The sequence below is a fragment of the Furipterus horrens genome, unplaced genomic scaffold, assembly GCF_987537825.1.
Source record: "Furipterus horrens unplaced genomic scaffold, mFurHor1.1.pri manual_scaffold_7, whole genome shotgun sequence".
Taxonomy (NCBI): Eukaryota; Metazoa; Chordata; class Mammalia; order Chiroptera; family Furipteridae; genus Furipterus; species Furipterus horrens.
The window spans coordinates 17,777,727-17,792,014 of record NW_028327177.1 but is presented as its reverse complement, the minus strand read 5'-3'; the positions used below and the strand labels follow the sequence as shown (position 1 = coordinate 17,792,014).

At 35.3% G+C, this 14,288-nt stretch overlaps 1 protein-coding gene across 3 annotated transcripts in view; it reads right to left on the bottom strand.

Moving 5' to 3' along the window:
• CSMD3 (CUB and Sushi multiple domains 3) overlaps nucleotides 1–14,288 on the bottom strand; it is a 908,638-nt gene that overhangs the window by 786,537 nt on the left and 107,813 nt on the right. For all 3 annotated transcript variants that reach the window (XM_090283433.1, XM_090283434.1, XM_090283435.1), the window contains exon 3: nucleotides 12,526–12,638. In XM_090283433.1, coding sequence (XP_090139559.1) covers nucleotides 12,526–12,638 — 113 coding nt within the window. The remainder of the gene's footprint in view (nucleotides 1–12,525; nucleotides 12,639–14,288) is intronic.

Below are 14,288 nucleotides of genomic sequence, written 5' to 3'. Positions count from 1 at the left end.
GCTTGATTGTGGTAGTCATTTCACAATGCATATGTGTATCAAATACTCCATAATATTCTTTAAATACATATGATATTTGTCAATCATATCTCATTAAAACTGGAAAAATATTTACCTCTCTTACCCTGAGTTTATAAGAATTAATATCTGGAGGGTATCTGGAACTATTTAATTAAATATATTCTTTTTGCATCTAATGGTTAGAAACATATTTAACATTTTAAAGATAATAATGGTAGGGCTTCTAATACCCAGTCGGACCCTTAAAGAGTTTTTTAAAATTTTCTCACCGAGTATATATTTACCATCTCTTTGTCCAGTGAACTTTTCAAATGTGTTTGGCATTTCAATTAGCTTTTTCTTAATCTCACAGCTTAAAGGTTAAAAAGTAAATTTAATTAAATGCTAGTTGTTAATAAATTATATTTTATTTTATTATCTTAATTTCACCTGTAAAACTTAGGAGACATACTAATTCTAACCTGTGTCACTATTTTCACCTAACAAGAAAATAACTAAAAGCTAACTCATCATTGCATTCTTCTAAAATTTTCTGAATGTTTTTAATGCATATTAGAGAATTAGAGTTGAAAAACAATAAATATTACAGCATCTTTTAAAATTTTAGTATTTTTTAAAAGAAAAGCCTGCATTCAAAATATTAATTAAAATTGTAAAATTGTTCCTAGAATACAGCTCATCTCAGCACTCCATAATTAACTCCAAATTTTATAAAGATATCATAAATGCAACTTATAATGTTCAAACATTACACCTAAATATGACTGATCTGTTAAGACTGCCACAAGAACCCTCTATTCACAAGAGACTAATGACCCATCAGTTTCAACAAAATGCTCCATTAACATAAAAATTAATTTGGCCATGGGAAAGGCTATTAAATTACACCAAGAGTTTTAAGGGCAGAGTTGGATTTTCCTTCATAACATTAAATTACAGTGCCTGTCATCTGGTCAAAGAGGGAGAGGCATAATTGAAATGTAATACTACGTCAAAAATGGAGACAATTTCCTCATTTATGTTTAAATAAAAGAGGTAAAAATGAAATTGGAATGGAAATCCTGAGAATTCTAATTTACCTGAAACTTTTAGGCTTCCTTTTTGATCCAACAATTCAGATTATATTTATTTTTTAGCTACACACAATATCAAAAGCATCATCATTAGATTATAATTGGCACTCATTTATTCATTACTTCGAGTATTCATTCAACAATAAGTTTTTAAATGCCGATTAAATAAAAGCATTACACGCTTGGAAAAATATGAGTGGTTCAAGAAATCTGGGTTCTAGAATGAAATAGGAGATGAATGAACATAAACAGATATGAAAGGAGTAAATTTTCTTATATATCGATTAATGTATGGTCATGCTTAATTGGGAGTCCCGGGAAGATTTATAAGACAAAGGATATGATTCATTTTTAATTCTCCAAACACTGAGCAAGAATATTACCTTAGAATATATACATGTTAAAACATGGTCTTTTAAATCTACTATATATGGGAAAGAGAATTTAACTAGAAATGGAGACTGTTTTAGATCCATACTCTGTTAGTATGTACAATAAAAGCTCCCTCCATCACCTGATTTCTGATTCTTCACCTTGTTTTTTCATTATTTGTTTTAAAGTTATAAAATGGACAGTGTTTATTGCACTGGAAATTAAGAAGAACATATGTTATATTTCTGTGAAAATATTGTAACAACTATAAACAGATATGAATGTGAAATTTTGTAGAAAAACAATGATTTATATTTATAATTTACAGAATGGGACTGCTTTCTAGCGATAATAATTGAGACTAAGTGCAGTGCAGAGACATCCTTTCCATTTACTTTTTATTTCTATGGAAAGTGATTGACATCAATTTCAACCATGTTACAGAAGGAAAATTAGGAGAGTTTAGCCATAAGAAATTCCAACTCATATTGAAACCCCTAAAATATGGCTAACTGATGCTATTTTGGAATAACACAATGACAAAACTGTCATTGAAATTTTTTAAACAAAATAAAATATTTTATATCATGAGGTTTGTGGTGTGTGAAATAGCATAACTGATATCACCTCCAATTCTGTTAAGAATGCTGGATCCTGAGACCCATGCCAAATGTGTGAAATAAAAATCACACCAGGTGGTTCTTATGAACTCAAAATTGTGAAAAACTCTGCTTTCAACCAACACAAGAAAGAAAAAGGGCAGGATATAGAGAATGAGGTCTTAGTCCCAGTAGTCACCCCAGCATTTACTTCCTTGGGCTGGTAAATGTTTAACAGCTAGTTCTCTGAAAAAAGAAAAACAACAACAACAGCAACAACAAAATCCTGGTTTTCAAAATTTGCTTCTTTCCATAGTATAAATATTTGCAATATAGCCAACCTCAAGGTGTCAACATGCAGTCACTGAACGTGGTACTGGGAAGAAGATTCAAAGTGCACAATTGGCTCTCTCATGACCTCCTCTGAGCTGGCTCAAAAACACTGCTATCTGTAAGTCCATTGCGTCACATTTTCTTTAGCTGTAGATGAGAATGATAATAAAGTATATATCTAATTGAATGAGTTTATGTCAAAATAAAAAAAAAGATGTAAATATTTGTGTGAATTGTTAGGGAATTGTTTAATTTTATTTATTTTTCTTCATGTAATCAGTCATAAGCACCCTGAGAGCCATATTAAAGCTTTTCTAATACAATGGCTAGAATATGGTAGGTGCATTGTAGGGATTTTGAAATGCGTTAATAAACAGATAAAACTGTGCTTTGTGCTTCTTTACTGGCAGAACCACATTATTTTAATCTATAAAAGAATACTGTGCAAGAGTATGTGTTATTTTTTATTCTGACACTGTGGCAGAGACTGCCTGTTGTTTCCCAGTGGCCTCTATTCATTTATGTCATGGCAATAAGTTTTTACCTGGGAACATTAGTATCCTGAATATAGACTACATTTCCCAGCCTTCAGTACAGCCAAGTTCATGTGACTATAATCTGGCCAATAAGTAGAAAGGGTCACATAAAGGTTTTAAGTAGATAAGTGTTATGAAGTGACTACTATTAAAGAATGCACAAGTGTTGGGAAAGCAAGAGAGAAGGCTAGGAAACCCAGTTGAGTCTACTATAGTAGTCCACTTTAGTCCAGGGAAGAGATCATGGTTACTTAGATTAGAGTCTCAGTGGTAAAGATGGTGAGAAGTGGTAAGATTCAAGATATACTTTGATTCAATGTTTGCTTTTGAATTAGATGTAAATTGCTATAATAAGAGAGGAAGAAAGCATGACCCCAAAGTTTTTGGACCTGAGAAATTCAATGCATTGTGTTGCCATTTACTAAGAAAGACACAGGGATGAGAAAATTTGAAATTCAGGATAGATATCATGTTAGAAAATATGATGCGCAAATATAGTGAAATAATTCAAAAATGTCACCATTTACTTATCCCATATGCCCTTTACACATGCCCTCTGCCATATAACCTTATAATGCCCTCATGTTCTGATCTCTGACTTACATGACTTCCTTTAGGCAATGGGATGTTAGTAGACCAAATCAAGCAGAGATTGGAAAAGTGCTTGTATATTTTCATTTTTCTCTGGTATAGGCATGAAAAATGTCCAAAGTATTATGTTAGTGGATGAGAGGCTTGGCCAAATTCCCCCTCTTGTCCTAGGTGAGGTAAACCAGATTAGCTGATAAGCAGAATTGTGAGTGAATCTAGCTAAGATCACCAGAGCGACTCCTTCAGAAGCTTGAATAATAAACTTCTTTAGCCAATGGGATGTGTTATAAACTGACCATTATTGAATAATGTTATGGTCAGTTTATAACATATAAAAGCAGGAAGACATACACAAGGGGTCTAAAGAATGAAGGTACATTAGGGGAAAATCAGTGATTAAAAACAGCACCCTAGGAGACAAGTGATAGAAATGTTTTAAGAAAAAAAGATTTTAAGTACAAAGTGTTAAATACTAAGAAGTGTAAGAGTAATTTGGGAATTTACCTTTAAATCTGTCAACGTTTCTATCATTGGTAACCTTTAAAGTAAGATTCCACTGAATAAAAGAGGTTAAGTCCTAATTAAAAAGAATTCAAGGAAGAAAATAAAAATGAAGAAGGTGACCATAGAAAATACAGAAAATTTTGTGAGGACTTCATTGTAAGGAGCACCATACAGATGGAGCAAGTGATGGAAGTAATTCTGGGTCACAAAAATGCATTTACTTGTTTGGTTTTGTTTACCCTAAGAGGAAAGCTAATACCATATGCCTTTATGGAAAACAATAGGAAATATTTATTAGAAAAAAAAAAAAAAGAATAATACACAGGAGACACAATTGCAGCAACAGAGTAAAACAACAAAAATCCTAGAACTGAGCACATGGCTAGAGGGTTTGGCCTATACCAGTGCCATGATGTCTAACATCATACACGTATGTAGCAATGTACAAGTTAGGAAACCCTGAACTCGGTCAGAATCATTATTCTTTTCAGTTTTTTAATGCTAACAAACCTTTGTTCTATGGCCTAACTCAGTGCATTTTCCATTAGCATATAATTAGTTAACAACGGAAGTGGTTTATTTGTCCTATTAGCAATATAATTTACTATTTTCTAATCATTTATTCACACTTACGAATATTTACAGCATTTTATTATATTTGACACCAATGAATAAAGATTCCTACTAGTTGTAACTATTTTTAAAATAAAGTGTTCTAGCATTTTCTACATAGTGATAAGTATTCTTATTTCATATTTCTAATTTAATGCTCTTATTCAATCCTATGTAATAATTGAAGAATTGTTTATTTTTCATGATTCCACACATTTACCCTGTAATGTTTTTCAGAACTTTTGATGATCCTAAGACTCACTGGAGTTTCTAGTAAAATCACAACAACAATTTAGAATTGTATTTACTTTTCTTAATGAAGTAGTGTTACAACACCTTTGAAAAGTGTTCTTCAACACCTATTTTTTTCAAGTGGCAAAAGTGTGAAAAGAATGTAATATAGACTATTTGACAGACATATTAACATGAAAAAATCGAAATAGGTGTTAAGTGTTCAAATGTCACATAACTAGGACTTATTTAAACTGTGCTATTACCATTGTCTATCATATATTTTTATAGAATGAAATATGTAATATTAGGTTGCACACATCTAAGTTTCACTTTATCACATAGTACACTGAATTCATTTTTGTTTTTACACTTTTTAAGTTAAACTTATTGAGGTGACATTGGTTAATAAGGTTATATAGGTTTCAAGTGTACATTTCTATGACACATGACCTGTAGATTTCATTGTTTGCCCACCACCCAAAGTCAGATAGCCTTCTGTAATCATATACCTCACCCTCTTTACCCTTCACTACCTCTCCACCCCCCTTCCCTCTGGTTACCACATTGTTGTCTGTGTCTATGAGTTTTCATTTGTTTGTTTTTTCATGTTTGTTCATTTGTTGCTTTCAGTTTTATATCCCACATATGAGTGAAATCTTACGGTTCTTAACTTTTCCTGTCTGACTTATTTCTCTTAAAATGGTGTGTTCATGGTCCAACTACAAGATTGTATATGTATGGTAGAAAAAATACTAGTTAAAATATATTGAATGGTGCTTATATATAAGTCACTTCTCTGTGGATGTTGCATCATTAACTCCTTTGATCTTCAAAACAACCTTGTAGAATCTGCATTATTCATTTCATATTATGAACTGAGTCTCACAACATCTGAGTGATGAAGTCAGCATTAACTATTAGGTCTTGTAACACCATGTACAGCATTTAGGAAAATATTTCAATTACCCTAAAGTTATCACTGAGAAGAAAGACATTTGTTATTAAAAATTAATGTCTATTAAAATGTGATAATTTTTAAAAACAAAAATATGAAGTGCACTTTAATTATAAGATTATAATGAAACTGTAGTTAACCTATATATTAGCATATAAAGATGTACTATTTATTGACCTAAATCAACTTACCAAAAAAAAAAAAAAATGTAAAGAACCCATTAACTATATCTCTTTTTAGGTAAAAAATAGAACTACGTAGGTTGATTAATTATACAATGTATTTTCCAACATACTGTCCTTTCCCTTCTTGTATTTTTTTTATCACATTTTCAACTATCACCTAAATGAGTTACTCAGCATGATTGCGAGGCAGAATTCTAAGATATGGTCCAAGACTTCCACCCCCTCCCCATGAGTGTAGATGGAATGTATGGATATCGTGGGGTGATTTTTCCTGTCACTAGTTTATATTCTATGCCAATGGTGATGGGAAAGTCACTCCTGCCATCATGTTACTCTATATAGGGCTCCTTACCAGCCAACTGGACAGGGAGATAAAGTCAGAGAGATGTGCTCCAGCTGAGCTGGCAGATTGCCACACTGGTGGGAGGAACAGTAACAAATCACAGGCAGTTATAAAAACTAAGAAAACCCCCTGATCAATACCTGACAAGAAATAGGGATCTTAATTATTTTACTGCTAACAAATACTATGCCAGCAAAAAGTAAGCTTGGAATAGGACCCTAGCCTGAGGTTTAATCACCACCATCCAACACCTTGGATGTAGCTTTGTGAGATTTTAGCTTCTGACTTACAAAATTATGAGATGTTAATCTGTGCAGTGTTTGTCCACTAAATCATTGTATCTGTTATGCAGCAATATGAAAACAATATAGATGGAAATGATCATTTTGTGGGACAAAAATTTCTTTAAATATCCCTATGAGAAACAAATCTTATAACATGTCTACACGGAAAGGCACAATGAAATTTTGTATGAAGCAGTTAATGATGACACGTGCTGAAAGCTATGACCAGAAGAGCGCACTGTCAAAAAATGATTGTAAAATGAGGAATAAGGTCTTCAAGGGAAGCACCATGAAAAAGGTGAAATTATCAATAGGTATCCTCAAAGATAACAGATAACCAAAGAAATTATTATAAATGCAAATGAATATGAAGAAAACTACTTAGAAAAATTCAATTATTTTTCTACCTATTTTGAAATAGTATCATTAATGTAATAATGAGATTTTAAAAAGAGTAACAACAAATGAATATGTAGTTATCTGAAATACTAGAAGACCCACAAACAGTGCCTTGAGGTCAATTCACATTTTATTACATAAGGAAGCATCAACATATCATTCAAAGAGTATTGTGAATTAATATTACTTCAGATTAGTCTCCTGCATTTCTTTTGATTTTTGATCGTCTCCTTCCCATCCACTTTAGCCTGTTATAACCTTGGAATAACGAGGATTTTCTCCCCCCACTGCCCCAAGTATGACCAACTGAAAAACATGCTTTTCTTGTCTCACCATGACCTTCCACTAAAAAGGGTTTTGACAACATCTTCCCACATTCATTAATATTACTGGTTCACTTTTTAAGTTTTTGATTGAAAGAGTGTACAAAATTAAAAAATATATATTTTGACAACTTAACATATCACACTACATAGAAAAGGTATATAACTTTTATTGAAATATTGAAGACATATTGTAAACTATGTTGCTGATGTAACATGGCAAAATTACTAAAAATCCATCTTAAAGCTGAGAATTGTGTACCAGGTCATTAAAATGGGATTTGATGACATTATTATTTTTCCAGTAAGATAAATAACTTTATCTAATTAAGTAGGTATACTAATTGAATTAAAATGATTGATATTGTTTACTGTATTATGCCTTTTGAAATATTTGATTTGCACATTTTATTTTAGCTGTTTATTTTTTATATAATTAAATATTACCTTGTTAAAGAGCATATTTTTTATAAAGAAGAAACAGTGTTAAGTTTAAATTTCTGTGATATGCCATCAAACTTAAAAATAAATAATAAACAGAATTATATTTGTGTAACTTACTACATTTTGGTAGTGGGAAAATCAAGATAAATTTACAAATCAATTTCTTAACCAAGCTCATACTATACTTTCTTTTAATCCACTGGTTGTGTACTATCAATTATAACAACTTATCTCAATGTATGACCTTTGAATCTACAAAACAGAAAAAAGTATCTTTGACATATAATTGGAATCTTTAATCACTGTCTCAATCTCACACTCATATCGAAGTGATAAATTATAGCAGTTGATAAATATGACACACTTAGCAACATACATAAAAGAAGGAAATTCAATATGAAATGAGATTACATACTAAGTGTAATCATTTTATTTCGGGAGAATAAAACAGAACCTGAAATGTCATCTCATCTTTTCCACATGAAGCACAAAAATTAAGTAGGTCATATATCACCAAGTTAAGCAATTTTTCATTTTCAACTTGCTTTTTTTTTTGCTTTATAAGCAATTTTGTAATTTTAAAATGCTTCCTAAAGAAACCATTTAGCCGCCCTGGGCCAGTGCGGGCAGACCCAGGAGCAGGTGCATGGGCACCTTGGCTGCCCACCCCGCCCCGCCCCGCCCCCACACCCCTCAGCTGCCACGCCCCCAGCAGTGGGATGCCCCACCCAGCCCCCTCTGCCTCCTAGAGAAATGTCTCCAGCTAGCCTTCCGAAGCTGCCTCCAGGAGCATCTGCATGTACTCGCCTTCAGTCATCTTCACCAGGCTGCGACCAAAGGGGTTCCTGACCCCCTCCAGGCTGGGGAAGAGTCAGCAGCCCAGCCGCCGCCGTGCAGGGCCTTCATCAGCACCTCTCAGGTCTTCACAGCACCTCTCAACGAGCAGATCGAAGACTCACACCCCTCCTGGAAGTGCCCTGGGCAAGCAGCACCAGCGATGAAATGTCCTAACCGGGTTTATTTGGAAGTATCTTCACTGAAGGTTCAGAAAGCATGTGTTCCAGGTCACAGGTTCTCTGGCTTTCCTGAGCAGGGGTTGGGAGATGAGCAGAGCGAAGATGGCTCTGCTTGCTTATGAAGTCATCTCCCACCTGAGGAGCTGGAGATGAGGCTGGGTGACCCCAGGACTCAGCATCACGAGACTCTGTGGGTCCCCTCTGGCTGGATGCATACTTCAGATGAGTCTGGCATTGCACCAAATATTCCACCTCAAAAGCAGGGTCAGGCCAGCATGGAAAAGTGACCCCATGCTCATGAGGTCTGTCTCCACCCTGAAAGATGAGGGTTTAAGGTTGGGAATGGCACAGGGGTCGGGATATAAAACGTGCATGAGACAATAGAGAGCCTTATTCAGAGGAGGGAAAATATTTACCAGGATCCAGCCAAGTTTTCAAACATTTATAAGTTATTTTACCAGTGCATTTGCAAAGGTGTATAAAACCTTTATATTTTTCCTTAGATTCTAGAGTTACCAGTGTGACAGCTAATGCAATAATGATTTGTTTCAAATGCTAGTGTTTAAGCTGTATAAAGCTGATTTTATATGTTTTTCTTGTCGTCTGTATTGTAGTTAATGAAATTAAACACACCTATCGCATTTGTCCCCAGGGGCCAAGGAACTGAGCACACCACTGGTTCATTTTCTATTGAAGTAAATTGCAGGCAGCTGCATTGAATGGCCCTGGCCAGGGCTGGCGGAAGTGCCAGTATTCAAGAGATTATGATATCTGAAACCTACAATGTTAAAGAATGAAACTTTTGTGATAATATTGAGGATCATGCCACTCATCTTTTTGGAAAAAAATGGTACCTAATTTCACTAATAAGAACATGAAAGAGGTTAAGGAATCTATAAAACAGTTGGTTACTCACATAAATAGAAGAGTTGGATAAGCTGTGACTAGCCCAGATAAACTACCTTAGGTGATGCACCACAGAAAGAAAGTGCATCATCCTTTTCCAAATCCTTGTTATAAAATGAAACAGTCCCCTAGAAGCTGTAGCTGTGACGTGGCAAATAAATAAAGAAGCTGGCTTGCACAGGCCACTTCCCCCCTAAAAAACTTTCTGAACCCTGTGACTCTGTCATGCTACATGGCAAAGAAAGATTCTGCAGATAATAATTAAGTTTAAGGACTTGAACATGGAGAGATTGCCCTTGATTACTCAGCGGGGGCCCAATCATCTAGACCTTTAAAAGCTGAGAACTATCTCCAGCCAAAGTCAGATATGTGCAGGGAAAAAAGATAGTAAAGGGATGTATCAGAAGATGAAGGTCCCGAGATTCCGAGTGAGAGAAGGACTCAGTGCTCCAGTTGTGGGTTCTCAGGGACAGGGTCCCAGAAAGGGAGTATAACGAAGAGGGAAGCCTGTAGGAACTCTCAGCAGTAGATCCTTCCCAGAGTCTTCTGATAAGAGCCCAGCAAGCTGACATTTTTATTTCAGGCTTTGAGACCCTGAGCAGAGAAACTAGCAGAGATCAAGCAAGACTTCTCATGAATAGAATGTGAAATAATATATTTCTGTTGTTTCAAGATGCTAAATTTGTGGACATTTGTTTTGGTAGCAATATAAAACTAATGGACACAGTAAAGGATACCCATCACAAATCAATACCTGAAGATTTCTGCCTCGTGATAGCTGTTCCCTTAATACTACCTGGATACCTAGCACCTTATATTTTAAGTCAGGAACTCCCACACATACAATTAAATGTCCTGAAGATATATGAGTCCATTTCACTGAAGCAGAAAAGTCAGGCAGAAATTTAATGTTGCATATATAGAAACAATGGGGAGCTTAGAAAACATTTTTTAGTATATTTTATAAAACTTGACAGTCAAACCAGAAAGCACAGCAACATCATAAGTCATCTTCCAAGTTGCTACGTTTTCAGCATACTTAGTACTTACTGAAAGAATAAGCTAACCTAAAATATCTTTGTACGTTGATTCACAGAGACAGGTTTTCTATTAAGAAGCCTTTAATAGAAAATTATTTTATAACTAACCCCTTCAATGTTGCCAAAATTATATTACTTAAAATTAAATCTCTTTTTTAAACCAGGAATTAAGTTGCCAAGATAAAAAAAAAAATTCAACTGTTGTAAAGACACCTTTAAAATAATGATTATTACCATCACAATGAAGGAAAATGTGTTAGAATGCATCCTCCCTTACTAGACAAGAGAGTTCAGAAATGTATTAGGTAGAAAATAGTGATCAACACTGTTGCAATATAGCATTATTTAAGATGTGAAAAGAGAAAATATGTTTACCAAATTGTTTGCTAGAGGGCATTTTTATTTTCTAGTGAAAAAGCTAACACTAGATGAACTGTTTAGTTAAAAACTTTTCCCACATGCAAACTGTTAGTTAACCTTTATACAAAAGCAATTCTATTTTATATGTGATTGTTCTCTAGTATGCTATTTAACATATCATATTTTGAATGATCGTGTTCTGTAGAAAGTAACCACCCCTACTACTATGTTTACATATCTCTTATGACAATATTAGATCTGGTGTGATATAGTCCTGGGAAGGTGGGTTAAAATCTGACTTACTGTTCCTATGGGAAAGGCAGGAGCTGTTACCTAAACTAGATGATATTTTATTATCAAATTAGATACAGAAGAAATTACGAGTCCATGACCTCTACCTGGAAGCCTCAAAAATAGATTATTTTGCCATTAGAATTTGCTCACATTTTAAAAAGAAAAACATGCCGATTCCATACATGTTTAATACCCTCAACAGAGCCTAGAGTACCACCTCATCATCAAACAATATTTCTGTAGTGAATACATGAATTCCTCACTACGTGGGATAAATAAAGATTATAAATGGCCTCCAATCAGCTCAGGTCATATTTTGATGCCAGATGAATTTGTAACAAATACCTTCAGTATTTCTCTGACTGATGTGACTCAGTGGGTTGAGCATCGTCTTGCAAACCGGAATGTCACCGGTTCGATTCCTGTCCAGAGCACATGCCTGGGTTGTGGGCCAAACCCCTGGTTATGTTTCTCTCACCTATCAGTGTTTTTCTCCCTCCATTTCTCTCTCCCTTCCCCCATCTCTAAAAATAAATAAGTAAAATCTTTAAAAAAAAACCTTCAGCATCAAGAGCTTTTTATTTTTCTTCACTGTTACTAAGGGGTTATTGATCTGTAGGTCTGGAAAGGTGGTTTACAATGGCAGATGTGAACACTTGTGTCTTACAGACTTTCACTCTAATCTGCAGAGAAGACAGGTTACTGGTTGGTTTGTTGGCGGAGAAGCAAAGCACAGAGAGCAGGGTGGAGAGCACGGTGCCTGATTCTCTCCTCAGGTCTACTTTCCTGCTTCTCTCACCTTTCCTTCCCCTCTGTGAATGTCTAACCCTTCAGTGATCCCATGGTCTCACCACCTCAGATTTAAGGGAAAGGTTTTTCTCTGTCTAGGCGCACTGCTAGAAACGCAAAAACTTAGTAATTCTAGCATTTTAATATATGCATATGTTAATGATTAATAACAAAGTGAATCTCAGGACAGGATTTGAGTTAACAGGATGAACTGCATCTTTCTTCCAGGTGATTCTCCCATTCCCACCATGGAGAATTTCGGTTTGACTAATTTAGACTGCGCAGTGGTCCTTTCATACCACCAGCACTTACCTTCATAATATACTTTAAACCCATGAGCACTAACCGCAAAGTCACTGGTCAAACGTAGTGAGAACACAGATTTGGTACTTGTCACTGGTGGTGGCAGGTGGAATCCTGTTAACCTAAAAACATAAAGGAATTATTGTTAGAGTTATAGACATTTTACCTACTGGGGTTTAAAGAGTATTAAAGTAATTTTAATCGTATCTCCAAGCTTTATATTAAGTATCTACATACATTTGTACACATATACATGGCTTTACGACATGTTGATTAGAATTCACTCATCAAAAGCAATTACTATATATATAAATATTAATTTATTATTTATGTATGTGTGTGCATTGCTATTTATATCTATCATATTCATCATCTGCCTGAAAATATTGATTAATTCAAACTTTGGGAAATGAATTGTGAGAATGTCTTTGTACATATTTTATGCTCCTGATTTTTACAACTAAACATTTACAATTTTGTGCAGTAAATTATTTTCCTGATAGTTGAAAATATTTACAAAGAGTAGGGAGTATTTAGTGAAATTTAATACTGAAGTAAGAGATGTGATATAAATATGAAATCTTGAAACAAATTTGTAAAAATGAAGAGTAAAATTGTTATCAGAATCAAAAATTCTAGTAAATTCTATTATATTTAATTACTTTTTGGTTAACATACCATATGTTTACATAACCAATGTTTGCCATTTTTACCCTTATTTTATCACTTATTTGGCTAATAATTTATTACATGTAATTACAAACAATTTTATACAATTATATAACAGGTAATTTTTAGGTCCTGGCTGGCGTGGCTCAGTGGATCGAGTGCCAGCCTATAAACTTGAAAGGTCACCTGTTCCATTCCCAGCCAGGGCGCATTCCTCAGTTGTGGGCCAGGTCCCAGGTTTGAGGCATGCGGGAGGCAACCAATGAATGTTTCTCTCCCTTTCTTTCTCCCTCCCTTCCCTCTCTCTGAAAATAAATAAATAAAATCTTTTTTTTTTTTACATAAGGTAAGTTACAATTGAAACTTTCTGAGGACTTCCGGCCAAGATGGAGGCTTAGACGGACACGCTAGGTCTCCCTCTACAACTAGAGAGGAATACAACTACTTCAAAACAAAGGATAACTAGAAATTCCAGAAAATAAAACTACACGGAAGCCCAACATATGAAGTTATAAACCAGCGGTGCCATTTGGGCAGGTAAGAGTTAAAGAGGGCAGCGCTGTTTGCGGTCGCACCTGGGACAGCGGTGGGGCGGCGAAAAATCCCGGCTGCAGTCAAGCCCCTGGCAGTGCGCGACCCCAGCGCTGGGGAAAGCAGCCACCGCATCGCCTTGAACAGTGAGGCCCACGGGGGCGGGAGGACGGATCCCGGTCTCCTAGCTGAATAACTGTGTGAATCCATCTTGGACCCCCGCCCCCAAAGAAAGAGCCACAGGGCTGCGAAATAGGTCGCGGACAGGCTCCGGTCGCTGAATTGTGACACGTACACAGGCGCTGCCCCCTACAGCCGGCCCAAGAAAACAAAACGCATCCGTCAAAATGAGGCAGACAACTATAGAAATCCCGGTGACACAGCTCACCAGGCAGCAGATAGAGAACCTGACAGATGAACAGATAAGAAACCTGTCAGAGGCTCAGTTCTGGGCCATTGTTATCAGGTGGCTTACAGAATTCACAAAAGAGCAGGAAAAAGATAAGAAAGAAGCGAAAAACATTCATAACGAAAGGAACAAAACCACATACGAGACAGATGGTGAGGAAAAA